Here is an 18,309-nt window from a genome sequence, read left to right on the forward strand (position 1 = left end):
ACAATTACGCATCTTGTTTTCTCTTGACTCACCTTTGCCTTTTCCTCTGACATCATGTGTAGCTCCTGCTCTCCCATCCATGCCTCAGCCTCAGCTGCATCAGTGTAGAACTGCTGAGCTCGGTTAGACTCTATGAGACGGGCGTGACGCTCATCTGTCTCAGCAATGAGCTGCGCCCACAGGTCCCTGAGCTCAACCAGGCGGCCCTCCAGGGCAGTCTGCCTCTCACCATCCACCTGGCTCTGGGTTCTGCCTCGTCTGTGGATGTCATCAATGCGAGGCTGATGGCCCTGTATTTCCTTCTGCAGGGTCTGAAAGACAAAAAAGGGTCACTTTCATTGGTGGGCAGGTAATTTCATTCCATACATTGTCTCTTAAGGCTTTTCAGTCATCTCTATTTCCCTTCAGATCACTCTGTTTTTTTTTATTACCGGACCATGAGCTTGAAGTCATGTATTTAAAAAAAACAAAACAGATATCTGTTGTCCATCACATTACCTGGTTTTTCTTAATTAGCAGCTGCACAGTGGGAAGATCTTTTCCATGGTCTGTGGAGGTGGCCAGAGGCATCCTCTCCTTCACCCAGAGCTGGGAAAAGAACAACAAATGAATAACTAAGGCAAGAACCAACAGGAAAATAATATACAATGGAAATACATCTAGATCTATACAGCACTTTGTCAGTCAGTCAGTCAGTCAAGCAATTCCACTCACAATTTCATCCTCAAGGTCTCTGTTGAACTGATGAGCTTCTTTGGAGGCAAGCAGTTGCTGTCTCCTCATTTTGAGAGGGTCTTGAAGTTTGGAAAAGCTGTCGGTGACACGCCTCTGTTGTCCATCTATCTCAGTAAGTCCGGCATCCTCCTGGGACAGAGCCAGGGCCTGAGACTGCAGGGACTGCACCTCCTTCTCACGCACGTCCATCTGGTGCTCCAGCATCTGCACAGGAACAAGATAGAATTGCCATCTGTCATTGAGTATGGTCCAGGCAATTACCAAGAATAAAATGGATTTGTGAGTACTCAGAAAATGCCATGTCACAAGTTTACTCCAACAGCTGGCAAGTATATACCAACATAATCATTACTGAAGATTTTAAGTGTTCAATTTGTATGTCATAATGTCAAAACTGTTCAAGAGCCACTTGGACATTTTGGCTAGAGTTTTAATATGGGTGCAGTGTTGCTTCATCTTCTCTACAACCACAGTTTAGCCTGTAAGATCTCAGAGTAGTCTTTTAATAAAATATGGCAAAGATTATGCTTAGGCTGTGCAGTTTGATCTACCTGGTGTTTCTTGAGCAGGATGTTGACACTGGTCAAATCCTTGCCATAGTCGTCGCTCTGCAGCTGACCCTCCAGGTTTTTCAGCCAGACGTCCAGGGCGGAGCAGCTCTGTGTAAAGAGCTCTGCTCTGTTGGCATCAAATAAACACTGGGCCTTGGTGCGGGTGGTGCCCTCAAGCTCCTCCCACTGGCGCTGTAGGCCCTCCAGGGTCTTCTGTACCACAGGCTGCAGCTCTGGTTTCTCCTTCACCAGTGCCTGGCCCTCCTGATGGAGACAGACAGCACATGGAGGACAGGGAACAGCATGAAAAAATGTAAATAAAAAAACTATATTATCTGGCCTTATTGCTTTGTCTGTCCTAAAGTAACTATTGCCTATTACAATTACATTTACAGCACAATTATCCACACTCTATTATATAAATATTCAAGTGAAAACAATTATTAATCTGCAGCTCCAACTAAAACTGATCCTGGAATGGGCCATTGAGCAAATCTGGGGCTAAAAAACAAAATTACCCTTACCACCTGGGCTAATTTAGTGTTAAGTTTGACTCCACCTACAAAAAAATCTACAAGTACTGGAAGAGGGAATGAGTTGTTCATAATGCATTGAAATTAGGAAGAGATTCTGGATATTAATGGATTCCGGTATAATGATCAGTATAAAAATGGTCACACCTTATCAATTTTGTCCAACCAGTCTTTGTTGGATGCCAGCTCTGCCATGAATGCCTGGTGTTTCTGCCACTTGCTGTGGAGGTTTCTGGCCTCATCATATGACATGTCCTGAGCTGTCAACATCTTCTCATTGATCCACAATGTTAGCTACAGAGAAAAGAACAGTACATGGGTACACATGCCTGACATATTCTTTTTACAATAACGGTTGACTTTAACAGGCGTATCCCTGCTTTGTTTTATTGTCAGCTATCATTACCTCTTGTCCATCTTGAAGGAAGTGCTGAAGTTCACGGTTATCCTTGAGCTTCGCCAGCAGTTCATTCGCAGCCTGTTTATTCCTCTGATGCCTGGAGAAAGTCAAGGAAGAGAGCTAAATGAGCTACTCTTTAATCAAAGCGAAAATCAAAGAGAAAAACACATATTAATAGGTTCCTCTCCCTTCTGTTACTCCCCCTCTAACCTCTCCTGGATGGAGTCAGCTTTCTCCTGGATCTTATCAGAGTTGGCATTGCCCTCATTAATGAGGCGTCGTCCGGCTTCCACCACCCCAGTGATCTTCTCCTCACTGGCGTCTGTTGTGGTCAGGAAGTCCTCGTGCTTCTTAATGGCCTCCTCTGCTCCCTGAAGGCTATTGGGCATCTCTGTGTGGGACAGCACATACTCCTGCATGGAGAAGAAAGGTGTGTTAAGAATATACAGGGTGTCCACAAAGTCTCTTTACAATTTAAAAAATCTATTACAAAAGCAACTGATGAGATACGTTAATCAGATTTGTTCTGTGCCCTCAATGGTTATCAAAGTTTTTAATCACATTGCATTTGTGTATTTCAGGTAGCCTGTTGATGAAATAGGTTCTGATAAATAAACCCCTAAAAAATGGCTACTCCTCAAGAAAAGGCACAATGTGTATCATGGTTTATTGAAACAAAATCGGATACGCAGACTCAGGGAAACTACAGGTGTTATGTTAAAGATATCGTGTATCGAACAAAGATACGGGACATCATTGTTCTGAAGAAAAAGATCACTGATGCCGTTGCCACCATTGATGAGGCTATGCTACAGCGAACATGGCAAGAAATCAAGTACCGTCTTGAGTTATAAGTTAGTTAATTGCGCAGTAAATTTAAATGAAGTTGGTAACTTTTCTGACCGCAATTAATTGCCACATTCATGCGTGTTTGTTTTCCTCGTCTCTCTCTACCAAAGAGACCATATGACAAGAGCATTCACTGTCGTGCATCGTCTGTCAGCGAGCAAACGAGAACGACACGGAACTTCTTCCAAAACCAAATGCAACAGCCCCCATGTGGGAATGTTTTGAATTCAAAGCAAATGAGAAAGGGGAGCCCAGTAACCTGGGCGAGCCAGTGTGCCACGTTTGTTTTCAAACTATCCAAACTAAAAGAGGAAATACAAGGAACTTCAGTGCACACCTAAAGTACAGCCACCCCACAGTTTTCCCAGTCAAGAAAAAAAAAACAATAAGCCAAGACGGAAAGGGAGCGTAGGAAGTGTTGACTGTTAAGGAATGTTAGTCTCTATACCTTTCTGCTACTGTTTAATATTTATCTAAGTATTGTTTACAAAGATTTGATCATCCATTTTTTTCGTTGTTTTGTGTGTAGTTTTTGAGTAGTGTTTCTTTCTTATGTATGTATGTATGTATGTATACTATTATTCAAATAAACTGGCGCACACCCTACAGGTGTAGGCCTATGACCTACTTTCAATACAGCCCTCTTGCTTCTCTCTTTCCAACAATTTGCTCTGTTGTGAGAGCTAGACATAGCTACACATACATAGAAATAAAAAGGCTAAAACACTACAGCCAAGATAAAGTTGGCATAAATATTGGAAAATGCTGAGTTTGTTTGTTATTTTTTTTTAATAACCCAAAACAATGTTGTTGTTTTTAGCTTAGTCATAACACTGCAAAACCTTAGCCTGACAGCTGGGGTGATAATGCCTGCTATAGCTGAAGAATTCAAACTTGTAAACAACTTTTCTGATAAAAACTGAGAAAACTTCTAGAATTTGTTGGACTGGAAAACTTTCCATGCAAATTCAGCACATTTTAGTGATGCAGACGTAACAGGAGAGAAGAAAGGGGGGTGAGGGCCAAGATAGAAATTAAAATTGGATAAGTAGGATTTGTTTTTTTCAATCTGCCAAAAGATTCTTTCAGGAATAAATTATGTATTTTACTGTCACAAGAAACAGGAAGCAGACAAATAAGTTGGTTGTAATTATTTTCACCTATTCGGTGCTCAAAGGCTGACTTTGTGATACACAGGAATTAATCAAGCCTTTCCCTCACTCCATTATATTTCAGACTCTGGTAGAGTGTCAGCATCACATTTGGCAGTAGCTGTAAGATCCAGTTTCCATAATGCTTTATTCCCTACCTGGCTGTTAAGGAAGGCCTCTGCCTGCTTTGCATCTCTCAAGAAGGTCTGGAAGTCAAAAGCTTGAGCTAGCAGGCTGTGCCGGTTTTCCCACATCCGACGCAGTTCATGCCAGCCAGTGTCCAGTGCCTGAAGCCTCTGGGCTAAAAACATGTGCTGAGCATCTGTCTGACCTTGGGTCACCTCCTCACCAACCGCTCTCATCTTCTCATAGTCTTCCTTGTAGTTGTCCACCTCATTCTTGATACTCTCGTGCTGGGCTAGCAGACTCTCAGACTCAGGCAGTGAAGTGGGGATGTCCTCTGAGGCCACGGCTGTCTGGGTGCGGGACAGCCAGGACTGGAAGTCGTCCAGATCTCTTAGGAAGCCTTGCAGCTTGCTGGCTTCGCCTAGCGACTCCTCGCGGCGCCTCATGGTGGTATTCAGCTCTTCCCACACCTCTTGAATCTCTGCCAGGCGGGCTTGGATCTCCTCAGCCTGATCTGGGTGCTCCTTGGCCAACTTTGCTGCCTCATTTCTCAGGTCATCCAACTTGCCCTTGAAAAGACATGAAAAAAAGATCTGAATGCAAGAATGCTGACAAGATTACTTGACATGAGGCACATACTTACTACACTCAAATGCTGATCCAGGGCTGGGTGATATGTGAATAAAGACTATATTGACCACCCAAGTAGCTTGCCTGATTTTTTCATCATCTATGGTCCAGTTTCTTCTATTCCGAGCCAACATTCAACTCCTGTACCTGCATCTCTGCATACCTGAATAGCCTCCAGGTCCCTCTCCATGCCAGTGAGCTTGCGCTGCAGAGCCATCACTCCAGCCAAGTCATTGCCCAAGCTCTGAGTGGATTCAATCACTTTGGTCTTCTCTCTCATCCAAGTTTGGATCTCATTACACTCCAGGTGGTAGTTCTGGATGTTGAGGGCTGACTCTAAAGCTAGTTTCTTCTGGCCAGCCAACTGTTGGAACTCCCTCCACCTGGGGAAGGTAATATTCAAAATAAAGTGTTCAGTGATCCATATATATAAATGTAATGTTGTTTAAAATGCTAATTTTATTATACTGTGTGTACAGCACAATATGACAGCAGGGACCTGTTATTCAGCTGGTCTTGTGTCTGATGGATTTGGTCTTTGCTGCAGTTGTCAGAACTTAGCAGCTGCTGAGCCACCTGGTTCACATCAGCAACACGGGTGCCAAGGTTGTTCATCTCAGGTTCCAGTGTCTCAAACCTGCAGCCACACATTACATACATGTTCATATCACTTTTTATGAAAACACTAACCAGTTATACAAGATAATATGGCATCTGCCAGAAAAGGCCATTTTTTTATATTTCATGGATGATCAAGATCAAATCAATATAAACTTTAATCATATCCAGAGATTTCAAATATGTTCAAGGCCTCCCTTGATAAATTCATCAAGAGTAGCCCATGAGCATTGCTGAACACATAACACATTTAACTATATGCATGGATTGGCCATTATTATTTCACAACTGTAAGCAGTAACTTCCATTAACACTTATCCCTTTCTGTCCTCCCAGACTGACCTCTGCTGCACCACCTCCAAGTCCTCTAGTTTGGTAGGAATTTCCATGCCATATAGCCACTGCTCCTTTTCTTCCACCCAGAGCAAGCAGGCACCAGCTTCACTGAACATGCGGTAGAGAGCCAGGGCGCCTTCCAAAGCCTGGCGCCGAGCGGCTGACAGAGACTCCAGTTCCTCATAGCGCTGCTCAATTGCAGGCAGACGACCATCCACCTATAGATAACAAATATAGAATTAGAAACAGCATGACACCAAGGAAATGGTTTGAAAGACAATAACATGTAGTCAGGTTAAAACAGCGGTAAGGTTTGTACAGTAGTTGAACAAACCTGAGGGAAGCGTATGTAAGCCTGTGGCAGTGCCAGGGCCTGTTCATGCAGGGAATCAATGACCGGCCGATGGCTATGGATCTCCTCCTCCACCTCCCTCTGCTTGCGAGCTAGAGTCTGGGTAGAGAACTCATCATGGCCTACTTCCTGACTGGACACCTGTCTGAGAGTTTCCATGATCCAAGCCTCCATGTCATTGGCATCTGTTTGAAACTGGTGCAAGGCCACTGCTTCCTTGAGTCGCTGCTCCCGAAGCTGGGTTGACTGGGTAAGGGGAAATTGCAGAAAAGAAGTATTAAAAACATTTGTATGAAACGGCCACATAATATTCTTAACGGTATAGCAAGTGCAAAGAGTTGTTATCACCACCCACCTCTTCCAGATGTGCCCACTGAGCACGGATGTCCTGGATCCTTTCAGTGACCTCAGGGGCTCCAAAATGTCCCTCATTCACCAAAGCTTCCCCTGCAGCAATGCTGTGACCCAGAGGACCATAACGGGCTGCCATCTCATCCCTGAAGGCCTCATGCTTACTGAGCAGGTGCAAGGCAGAGGTGAGGTCACGTCCACAGTCTCCACCAGCCAGGATCTGCTCCTGCTCTCTGATCCAGGCCGCCTCCTCTCCAAGCTCCCAGAGGAACTGCCACAGCCGCCTTGAGTCCTCCAGGCGCACCCTGCGTTGCCCTGCAAGCTGGCCGAGCTCCTCATAGGCCCGGCGCAGCAGGTCAACTCTCTCACTAACCAGTGCTGGCTCACATGGTTTATACACTGGCAACAAGAAAGACAGGAAGAGCTTGGAATGTTCTCAGTCCACATAGCAACAGTTTTGAAAGCTGGAAGATTAGCACAGTAATTGTATGAAAGTTGTTTAAAGCCTCACCCTGCTCGTAGGAAGTGAAGCGCTGTGCGGTTCCCTGCACGGCCTTGATCCTCTCTGCTTGGGCTGATATGTCAGCCTCCACCAGAGTGTGTGTCTGCAGCAGGTCCAACACATCATGCAAATGCTTTCCACAGTCCTGGGACTGCAGGCGACCCTAAAAGAGACACAGATTATAGTGATCATCAAATCTGCAGACCTTAAATCTGTGTGGACCAACAGATAGACAGAGACACAAAGCAGGCAAGATGTTTCAGCAGCACACACACACACACATGCTTAGACTGCCTTCTATGCTGACCTTAAATAAGTTACAATTCAATTTGAGCTTAATGTGTCCCTGTGTGTACTTGTCATACATTTGAATGTCTTGGACTAGCTTATATTTTAAATTACCAAGATCAAAGTAATTTAAATTAAAAAAAAAAGAAGGTTTCCACAGGCAATGGTTTAGGTCCATTGTCCTTGAATAAAAAGGGAGCCAGTGTCTCTCTAAAAGAAATGAGAGCAGAGAAAATTGCTCCAATCTCTTCACTTAGACCAAAAGGCCAGTGAGTGAATGAGACATGGGCTATAAACACAATTAGAACACTATAAACAGCTCAAGCACTTCTGATTACAATTATGGGAGCTTGAATCACTGAGACATTTGCAGAATGATTCCAGCTACTACTGAAAATTGTAGATAGATCAGACATTAATATTTTAAACAAAATTCAAGTTGTGTAATGGCTGGAAAGAAGGTTTTATCTAGAAAAGAAAGGATCAGGGTTAGCTGGGGGATGCAGTGAGGAGTATGAGGGTCTCCACTGCAAAATTAAACTAGTGAGTTTAGGATAAAATATTTAAAACATTACAAAAAATCGAAGTTGAAGCTGTAGGTGACACATGCTTCACTAGCAACCAGTGATCAATTTCTTTACAATACATCTACCCACCCTCCCTTACACACTGTTTCTCAGTTTAGACAGGTCAAGAATACCTCAAGTGTTAATTTTGGAGGTTTACATCTATAACAGCAACTAGAACTGTATTTTTTCAAAACTGGTGGGTGGCTAATGAGGTCAAGCATTCAGAGCTACGCGCAGGACTATGCGGTGGTCACATTTTATCGGAGGAAAGGTAGAGACTTTGTGTAGGTGCTATTTAAACTGATATGCAAATATTTGACAGAACTGCTGTTTGAATTGACCAATTTCCAACGTGTACTTTAATTGTGCACAGGATTGCAATTTAAACTCACACATACTTATAAAGAACATTCTCTGGCACTACCAGAGCAGCAATACATCACATAAAACACAATGTAAAACAGACCTACAGACCTATTTCACCTCTGGCACCACCAGATCTGGGAGTTAAATGCACCACATGCACGTGCAAACAGACTCAGACGTGCATAACACCAGGTTACATAACAGGTACTTCAACATTTCAACGAGGTGCCCATCAGGGGTGCTTCACAAGGCTCAAGCAATATCTAGTTATACAGTGATTGGCCAGCCCACCAGGGAAGATCTCTCATGCTTGGTGTTATTGGATACAAGCTTCAGCCAGTGCAGTCACAGGTCAGTTTCACAGTTACACTGCACTTCACAGTTGATTCTAAATATATTCCATTCACCAAAAATGCTGAAAAGTTGCTTTTCTTGCACAATGTGTCATACCAGTTTCGCCCACAGGGACAGCAGCTACGTGACACTGGCTAGTAATACCTGTGGCTATATTCTCGTCTTGCAACACTGGACCATTTATTTCATTGTTGCACTGGAATGTTTACTTTAATGCAGTTACATTACAGAAGCATTACTCAACTGCAAAAATGCCTTATTGCTTAAGAACAAGTCTGGTGTGCAGCCAGCTCAAACATTTGCATATTGCTGCATTTAGACTGGTTGCGGTTGTCAATAATGCTGACAATGTTTTGTTTTATAGTAGGACACACTCAGAGTTTAGTTCCCACCTGGGCCACTGACTGCATTTTTAGTTTCCAAAATAAAAATATTCTGTCTATGGCTAACAGTAAATTGTATTTTTCTGTTCCAGTATTTCAGACTGGGAGAAACCTATGGGACAAGTCAATCAGCTCCACAGCATGTAGGGATGGCAGCACTGGATTTGTTAATTATTTTTATTGAATTGCTTTATAGTAGTGCAGTGCCTGTTCAAACATGCCTGTTCATGATGAGAGGATTGCTTGGTCTCCAGTATCGCTGTTTGCAGCTTTGTGGAGAACCGCTCATCCAAACAACTTCAAACTCTACACTACACTTCCTTGGCTCCTCAGCAATACACCAGCCACGTGTGAAGTCAATGAGAAGAACCGTTTGAGATAATCAAAGGACAGAAATACAGACTCTTTCCATTTTAGTTGAGATGTGCTTTGCCTGTAATGATGCTCTATTATCTTGTTCTATGCTCTCCGTCATTTAGTATTTTGTATTTTATTCCGTATACTTATTTGGTATGTTTTATTGTGTCTAACTTAGCAGCACTGAAAATGGGAGGTCTCCACACAGCGCCTTTTTTGTGAGGATAAATACAATACAATACAATACAATAGATTTAACCATAATAAGGGGTAACCAGATGTGCCATATGACTGAGGTCTACCTCAGGCAACCTCTGTAAAGCCAGAGACATAGAAACCTGAGAAAGCTGGTTACTGTTAATGTGAATGGGCCTCAAATCTGCACAGACACTTGAGCTGCAACAGACCATGTGTACACAACAAACAAATTTATTTAGCTTACAAAATGTAAGATGCAAATCATTAGTGCCACATAAAAAAGGCATTATGATAGAGTATGGTGTTGTGTAAATCAGTACCTTCATGTCTCCCATCCAGTCCATGATATAGCGCATCTCCTGAAGCAGCCTCTGTAGATCACGATGGGAATTCAGACGCTCTCTGCGTGCAGCCAGAAGCTCTTTCAGGTATTCCCACAGTCGAAGCACATTATCCCTTCGTGCGAGTATACGCCGGACATCATGGTATCCCTCTGCCTCCAGCTCCCTGGCAACAGCCTCCACTGCAGCCACACGCTCCCCATATGCCCCGATGTCTGTCTCAATGGCCTCATGTTTACGAGTAGCAGCTTCCACTGCTCCCAGGTCTGTTCCAAAATTGTCCTAATGGGAATAAGGAATAATAAGTATTATGAAATAATGATAGAAAAATACTCAAGTGTATTCTTACCATGATGATAGACTGCACATACAGCCAAAAGTTTGAAAGTTTCCCTCTTAACTAAATTTACAGGTGCAACATTAGGCACTATTCATTTGCAAGGATCTGGCATACATTTGAATGTTGATCATATAATGTCCTACCTGAGACACTAGCCTCTGGTTCTCACTCAGCCATGTCTCCCTCATAGCAGCTTTGCGATCAAAACGAGCAGCGAGCATCTCCAGCTTCTCTTGGCGAATTAACTCGTTCCTCAGTGCCAGCTCACGTTCATGCTCTGCCTTCTCAAGGCGTTCCCATGCCTGCCAGGACAGTTAAAAGACAGGAAGTTAACATCCTGCAACTGGATAACATTACAGTACACCTGGCAGTACATGAGGCTGCATTAAAAAGTAAATACAATGCAGTTTAACTGATGGTGAACATGAACAACTCTTCCCCAAGGTACAAAACAAACTGCTTATTTATTATCTTGATGACATTGCTGGTTCAAGTCTTAGCTTTCTGTTTTCAAGCTTCAGAAGAGAGCTACTCACATTGTCAGATCTATGACTGCTCATATTACATGCATAGCAGGAAATATATTTTTTATTAGCAAGCCCTATTCTGGACAAGGCCATACCTTATTGATGTCTGAGATGAGTTTGCCCTCCCTTGGCATGTATACTTTCTGGTTGTTAGCTCGCATTTTGCTCTGGATGGTGAAGAGCAGAACCTCCAGGTTGCCTTTCTCTGTAAATCTGTGAATGTCAAAAATGTCAGACACCATCTCTTTTGACCAGATATTTTCATACGTATTCCATATTAATGGAAAACAACGTGGGCCCTACATGGGGTGAAGATTTAGAGTTGTATCAAAGAACATATAAACATCTCATCCCTCTATGAACCCTTGCTTTACAGCTCTTGTAAGCCCTTGACTCACTTAGGGGGTTTCTCCACGGTGCGGTAGGAGTTAAAAGCCTGGAGCTGGTTCTGCACAGCACTCAGAGAGTTCGCTAGCTGCCGATCATTGAGTGTCAGGATGGTCTGCTCAATCCACTGCAGCAGCTCTGAGGCCAGGGTCTCATACTTTTCTATCAGCTGGTCAGCCTCGATCGCATAGTCCAGCACCTGTATAGAAAACAGACAGTTTACATCCTCTCATGCATGTCCACATATTCATGCCCTTTGCATACACATACTGTACACACTAACCTTGCCAATTCTTTTGCCCTCCACTGCCAAGGCCTTCATCTTGGAGAAGTAGTGGTAGTAGGTCGCCACATAGGTAATGATGGACTTCTCATCTGGCTGGTCAACATTGACATCTGGAAAGAGAAAGCATGACCCATCCACATTTGATCATGTTGCCTTATTATTTATCTACTGATCATAAACTTCAGCATGCAAAAGATACAAACTTTCCTTTCAACATGGTCTCCTTATATTGTTCAAAACTGCGTTGAACAAGGAGTTTAGGATGGGTGCCTAACTATCACCATCTGTGTGATGTCAATGTAAGCTGACATGTAATGCAGTGTTGTCTAAACTGTAATTAATTCCTGTAATTCTTCATAGTCCCCAGACCTGTCAAGCCAACCTGGGCCACAGGAACCAGATTAGTGGGCAGAAGGGACAGGTTGGGCCCTGACTATGACTCCAAACATGCCTTTGTGATTACTGGGTACCAGATCAACTCACCTTCTGGGTCCAGCAGCTTGGTGAGCCCCAGCTCCTTCTCTGCCACATTGAAAGCATTCTGGAGGTTGTAGTGGGCATTGGACCTTTTCAGGTTATCAAACTCAATCAGGTCAGGTCTGTAGAGGGAGGGCACAATTTATGCTTTTATTTAGAGCAAATCTCAAGGGAGAATACTGTGCCACCAAATGCCAAACTCACTGATGCTGAGATGTCATCTAACAATATCTTCTTGTGATCTGATTTGTTGTTTTCCTACACGCAGCAACAGACCAGGGTGCATAGGAAAAAAAATCCACTAGACATTTATTTTGGGATGACTCACCTGCATTGCAGCAGGATTTTCAGCTCTGGATTTGGTATTGTTTGAAAACTACATTTCTGTTCTTTCACTTTCAATACAGGGCTCTGGTGCTTTCATATTACTACTTGTTCTTGTGTAAAACATTTTCATTTTGGGTTTCGCAGGACCTTCGTTTTTCACTCTCGGTATAACAGCATCTTAAAATCTCATATAACGGTTGGGCACTGAGCCTATGGTAAATGACCGTTTAAAAACTTAACAGCCAATTAGCAGATTACTGTTGGTGCACAAAAACAGAGTGTAGTAGGAAATAATCCTTACTCCAAAAACACTATAGAGATAGTACTGTTACATTTTCAGATAACAGTCAGACTCCTGAGACGTTTTTTTTGTTAAGTTCTCTCATAGAAAACTGTCCACAACTCCATGGACAGTTGCAAATTTTGGGAGGGAAAAAAGATCCACCTCTCAACGGTACATTTTCTTATCTCACACTTGGTTTCCCTTTCTCTAATTTAAATAGGATCTGATCATGTAAATGGTGGTGTCATCATTTACATGAATTTCCTTTGGCTCAGTAACTCTATTTAAAGCAGCCCTGCCAAACATATCAGCTTCAGGCATTCATTTAAAACAAATACTGCCAGTTGTCTATATGAGTGATGAGTCTAGACCATCCTTTTGGCTTTTACTTCACATAGATGTATTGCAGCACAAGCACCTCAACCACTAATATTACCAGCAGAGTGTGCAAGTGAGTTACCAAATATGGTTCTGCATATAAAATAAGTGGGTTATTATTTCTGTGATCTAGGTCAACCTACTCCCAATTTCACTCCCATCCTTTTAGCCAAACTGCAGACTGTTTGAAAGACGGGAGGGAGAGGAGGAGACCCAAATAGAAAATCAGGATAAAAACACCCCAGAGAAGTGTGATGTTGCTGCAACAGGTGGTACTTATTATATAAAAAAAGTGAAAAGAAAAGAAAAAAAGAAGAAGGGGCCGATATGAAGGATGTCTTTTCAGTTAGCTGTGTGATTATCTAAAATCCTCACTTTCAAAACAGGAGGTAGGAGATAACATGAAGTACAGGAAGAAGTCAATGACCTGTGTTTGTGCACGATGGCATTGAACGCCAGGCCATCTCTCCAGCTGGTAGTGAAGTTGTGGACATTGACATTGGGGTATCTGCAAAGACCAGATCAGAATTCATTAATAATTAACTCAACACAGCAAGACTCATCAGTAACCACAAGTAAAATCAAGAATAGCATTCCTTCTGTTTTTTGTTTTTCTTTTTTTTGTTCTCTGCCTGATTCTCACCCAGCAGTTTTCATCTGGCACCAGAGCAGCAGGGCATCTTTAGCAGACTTTTTCTCCTTGTTGTCCTCCGTCTCTACACTGATGTCTTGGATCTATTAGCAGAGCAATCACTCAGTTAGACTTTATCCATTCTTCATTTTGCACAATCCTTCTACAATTAGAACTGCCACTGACATCGTATCTGTGTAACAGCTTATTATAGTTCACTAAATGATCAGTTTTGCACCAGGGTTCAGATTTTCACATCTCTAACAAGGGCTACAAAGTTAACAGATTATGACAGGAAGCTGATGACTATTAAAATAACAACTAGAATATTTATATAAATTCTATTAACCACATCCTGGCAGCAATAGCCCTGAAAACACAACCAAGCAGCACTGATCTCTACTCCCAGCAGTGTGTTTGCCTTAGGCGGGAGAAGTCTACATGCAGAGACCTGATGTCCAAAAGCCAGGCTGGGAATTTGAAAGAGAAGCAACAAGGCGGCAGGTTTGGGTGGGGAATGTGCAGATGCTCCACAGAGCTACACATTACCTGGAAGCGTAAGATGATCGTCCAGATGAGACCCAGGGTGAGACGATGATTCCCATCTACAATGTCATGGGAGCCCATGTTTTCCAGGTGGACTTTCTGCTCCTTAAGAAACTGCAGGGCTTTGTCAACATTCTCCAGGCAGTGGATACGCATGCGGCCTTTAGTGGGCTTTGGCTGTAGGGAGTGGGAGAAAAGGCAGTGACCCGGGTTAGTGCACAAAAGAGATCAGAAAAGTCTGGACAGGGTAGAGGGAAGACAAAAGTGTGAAATTAGATAACAAATATAAGCAATAAGTAGGAAATGACACTAAAAGAAGAAACAAAAACAAAACAAAACAAAACAAAAAAAATAGTAACACATGATCTCCTCTGTCTCCTGACTTGTAGTGCAGGGTGAGGGTCATGTGGTGATGGGTAGTGTTAGGGTCAGGGTTAGGACAAAGAAGTGGGGGTTTCTATGAGATACTGACCAGCTGTTCTCCTGAGAGAACTTCCAGCAGGCGGATTAGCATGCGGCCATCACGCAGGTCAGTGTACAAGTCTCCAATGCGACAGGTCACACGGCCTAAGTGAGAGTTTACCCATTTGGTGAAAGTCTTTTTCTGCACAGCCTCACGCTCATCTGCAAAGGAAACAAAAGGAAAAGGGAGGGGTTCAAGTTACATAACACCAGTATTACAATTGGCTTAGCTGACTGAGAAGGCAGCAGCTTCCACTGGTCTCCATTACTATCATGGAAATAAATATTTACAGGAAATCCAATTTGCTCTAGATAAACAGTGATGTAGTCGTAAGCTTCAATCACTCCTGAGCACAGACTGGTGACAATAAATCATAAGGACTTAAGCCCTTGTCCTGAGCAGTTCATTTCACAGATAAGCTATGCCGTTAAGTCACTGGGATCACTGAATTGACAGCTTAGTGAGGGGTTTTCATTCTGCCTCTGACCACAGTTTAGGTGCTGGTCTGCTGACAACAGCTCTGCTATTGACTGAAAATGATGCAAATATTGCAAATGTTGTGAGTGTTAAAGAGCAAACTGATGATGCAAAATGGCAGAAAAAGGCTTTTGACTTTAAGTAAGCATTTTGGTATAACTTTATTGGAACAGGACTATAAAAAGGATCACAATAAATTAAGCTGTAGCAGCAGCTCAGACATATGGACCAGGGGAGTAAGAAGCTAATCCTGCTGTCACCTAACAAGGTGACCTCTTTTCTGGGACACATGGGCTCTCTGTCTTTCTCTCTGTGAGCTATATCTGCTCTGTGTGTAGAAAACACTATTATAGTGTGGTAGTTAAAGCACTACACTCAAACCCTGAAGAAGGTAGAAAACAGATCAGATGAGCAGTCTACTAATGATTTACAAACAAAACAAATGCCTGCTTTCAGCTGTGTGAAATGAACAAAGCGGAATAGCAAAAGCCTTGAAATGTTGCTGTGCGTCATTAAACAAAACAATCCACAAATAAGCACATGTATGTGTTCAATAGAGCTGAGTACAATTCAGGACAGCAAAGTGCAGAGACTTTTGTTTTTATGCGAGGTGGCGCAGCCCACACAGCTTCCGATGATGAATCATCCTGTATACATCATGGGTGCTATCCTGTATCAAAGTGTTATACGTCACACCTCCTTTCCATATCACAACTCAGAATGGCTTTGTGTATTAGGCTGAACCTTGAAATGAAGTTGATGTGCCTCAGTCACTGCATTAAAACTAACTGTCAAAGACACAGACTGGCACTGAAAAGTCAGACAGGCCACCAACCTGGACACGATTCACAAAGTTGACTCAAGCCTCTCCTGTGCAGCACACAGTTCTTTCATTCAGCTTAATTACTGACTTAATAGTATTATTACATCAGGTTACAAATGGCTTTTTTACCTCGTGGGTTGACATAATTGTCCTGCAAGCCCACTCAAAAAACAAATTACATGCACAACTACTGTTTGCTGGAATGGCAGTGATAGCCTTGAGCTGTGTCGCTTACTTTTACAGGGACTGCCATCATGTTTAGAACATGCAGAAAGGTATGATGATTATAGCTCAGTCCAGACGGTGTGTTCACTGTGCTGTAGTACACATGATGGCACACTATCAAGCACCATTTCAAAGTAGTGTGTCATATGTGCAAGGAGATTATCGCTGTGATAAGGCAGCATGGGTGTAACACAACAAAACATTAGTTGCTTTTCCAAAATATTTCTTCAGAGGGCGAAGGCTAGTAGCTGCCACCTAAGTTTCACACACAAAAGCATTCACAAGGGAGACTCCCAGCCCTTAGGCTAGGTATGACATTGCAAGGCCTCAAGTTAAAAGTGGGAGTTTGTACCAATGTCACGTAACTGTATGGGTTATTTCAAAGCTGGAATCTTTTCTCAAAAGCCAACTTGAGAAACACTTACAGGAATAAATGGGAATTATCTGCAACTGAAATGCAGGAACCAGCATCTTTCTGTTTCACCCAGTTAGTAATGAATGAAAGCCTGGACAAATCTTACTCAAAACATTTGGAATAATTGAAAGGAATACACACTGATAACAAAGTTAATCACAGTGAAATTAAATTCAAGAAGAGATAGAGCCATAAATTACAACTGTAATGGGCTAGATGACAGCAGTCATATTGAAAGCAATCTAACAAATTAAATTAGAAGGTCACTGCCAAGAACATTACTGTCAGATCTTATGAAAATCAAGTAAAGCTTTAAAAATCATTAAAATGCCCACAAAATATCAATTTACACTGGAGGTGATTCAAACTGACTGGAGAATAAGCAAAGCCAGCCCATTAGTGACTGAGAAAGTATTACTGTGTAACTCTTTCTCAACTGTTTGGTGGACTACTGAAATATACTGTATGTAGCTATGTGTTAGGCCTTTTCTGAACAGATCAGTATCAAGGAACTCCAGCATGAGTGAGCAATTGAAGAGAGATGTTGTGCATGTTGTGAAATCAACCACTGTGCAAATGAAACCTGAAAAGAGAACAGAATTTGCAATTTCACTTAACTCCTTCTGGGTGGAGTGACATGACAGGACGAAACGCCTGACCTGTTGTGCGGGTAAGATGCGTCCTCTGCATCAGTGAACCGAACATTCTGCAGTCTCAACGACTGTTTTCAAGGCTCTCTCATTAGGCAGATCACAGATTTCTTATGGTGCTGTTTTCCTCATTTCCACTGGGTGTAATAACAAGCTACACAGTGGATAGCTTTGCCTGGGAGCTACTTCAAATTGAAAAAAAAAAAAAAAAATTGTGATGGTGTCTTGTGATGTTATGCTGAAACGGCAAATTGAGTGCATCTCAGTGCTAATGTAACATACAAAAAGCAAAACAAGACTGTCATGCATGAAGAATGATTTTACATTGACTAAAATGTGAAATTCAGGGCCTCTGACCATGGCAAGACAGTGGCAGCCCATCTGTTAGTCACTGTAATTCAGGTATAAATAGACTAGCCCTAAAAGCATTTTCTCTGCTTTCTTTCACACCCAAAATACATACAAGCATAAGAACTTGTTTTCATTTCCTCACACAACAATAAAGTATCACTTACTCTATCTAATTATGTCTCCCCCTGTCCCCTCTCTGTCTTTTACTGCTTGAAGGACTACCCAAAGATGGGGGAGTGCATGCATACCACAGAGAGTATAGAAGATATACCTGTATGTCAGACACACTAATGGCTGAGGCACATTATTGCCTAACTTTGCATTCAAGCACAACGTGAGAACAGGTAATTTGGTCCAAGTGAACTCATACGCATGAATGCAAACATTTTATGCAGCCACTGACTTCTGACATGTTTTCAACTTTCCAGACACAAAGCAGTGATGAATGAAATTTCTTTGTGATCTGGCATTAAAGGAATCCTGAAAGACAACAAAATAAGATGGAGGTACAAGATTTATCTGTTGACACTGCTGTCAAATTCAAAGCAGGCAACACAGCTGATGAAGGTTATGGCTCATAGACACGAACGGAGGGTGTAACCCAAAGCAGGAACAGGCTTTACTTTCTCAAATTCTTGTCATCCCAGTTATCGGCTCTACTCAGCTTGTGGATGCATATCCATACTGTTGATTTACCTACTTTCAAGGTAATCAGAGAAACAACAGAACAATG

At 42.5% G+C, this 18,309-nt stretch overlaps 1 protein-coding gene across 3 annotated transcripts in view; it reads right to left on the reverse strand.

Moving 5' to 3' along the window:
- Positions 1–18,309, reverse strand: part of sptbn2 (spectrin, beta, non-erythrocytic 2) — a 68,083-nt gene that overhangs the window by 10,351 nt on the left and 39,423 nt on the right. For all 3 annotated transcript variants that reach the window (XM_030068822.1, XM_030068824.1, XM_030068823.1), the window contains 24 exons: positions 14,645–14,796; positions 14,176–14,349; positions 13,639–13,730; positions 13,423–13,503; positions 12,014–12,129; positions 11,528–11,640; positions 11,256–11,443; positions 10,953–11,070; positions 10,474–10,632; positions 9,970–10,272; positions 7,144–7,297; positions 6,637–7,031; positions 6,264–6,527; positions 5,936–6,147; positions 5,475–5,612; positions 5,139–5,358; positions 4,378–4,914; positions 2,430–2,632; positions 2,226–2,316; positions 1,967–2,113; positions 1,287–1,550; positions 715–939; positions 499–588; positions 33–311 (listed from right to left, as the gene is read on the reverse strand). In XM_030068822.1, coding sequence (XP_029924682.1) covers positions 33–311; positions 499–588; positions 715–939; positions 1,287–1,550; positions 1,967–2,113; positions 2,226–2,316; positions 2,430–2,632; positions 4,378–4,914; positions 5,139–5,358; positions 5,475–5,612; positions 5,936–6,147; positions 6,264–6,527; positions 6,637–7,031; positions 7,144–7,297; positions 9,970–10,272; positions 10,474–10,632; positions 10,953–11,070; positions 11,256–11,443; positions 11,528–11,640; positions 12,014–12,129; positions 13,423–13,503; positions 13,639–13,730; positions 14,176–14,349; positions 14,645–14,796 — 4,715 coding nt within the window. The remainder of the gene's footprint in view (positions 1–32; positions 312–498; positions 589–714; positions 940–1,286; positions 1,551–1,966; positions 2,114–2,225; positions 2,317–2,429; positions 2,633–4,377; positions 4,915–5,138; positions 5,359–5,474; positions 5,613–5,935; positions 6,148–6,263; positions 6,528–6,636; positions 7,032–7,143; positions 7,298–9,969; positions 10,273–10,473; positions 10,633–10,952; positions 11,071–11,255; positions 11,444–11,527; positions 11,641–12,013; positions 12,130–13,422; positions 13,504–13,638; positions 13,731–14,175; positions 14,350–14,644; positions 14,797–18,309) is intronic.

Source organism: Myripristis murdjan, chromosome 14 (genome assembly GCF_902150065.1).
Source record: "Myripristis murdjan chromosome 14, fMyrMur1.1, whole genome shotgun sequence".
Taxonomy (NCBI): domain Eukaryota; kingdom Metazoa; phylum Chordata; class Actinopteri; order Holocentriformes; family Holocentridae; genus Myripristis; species Myripristis murdjan.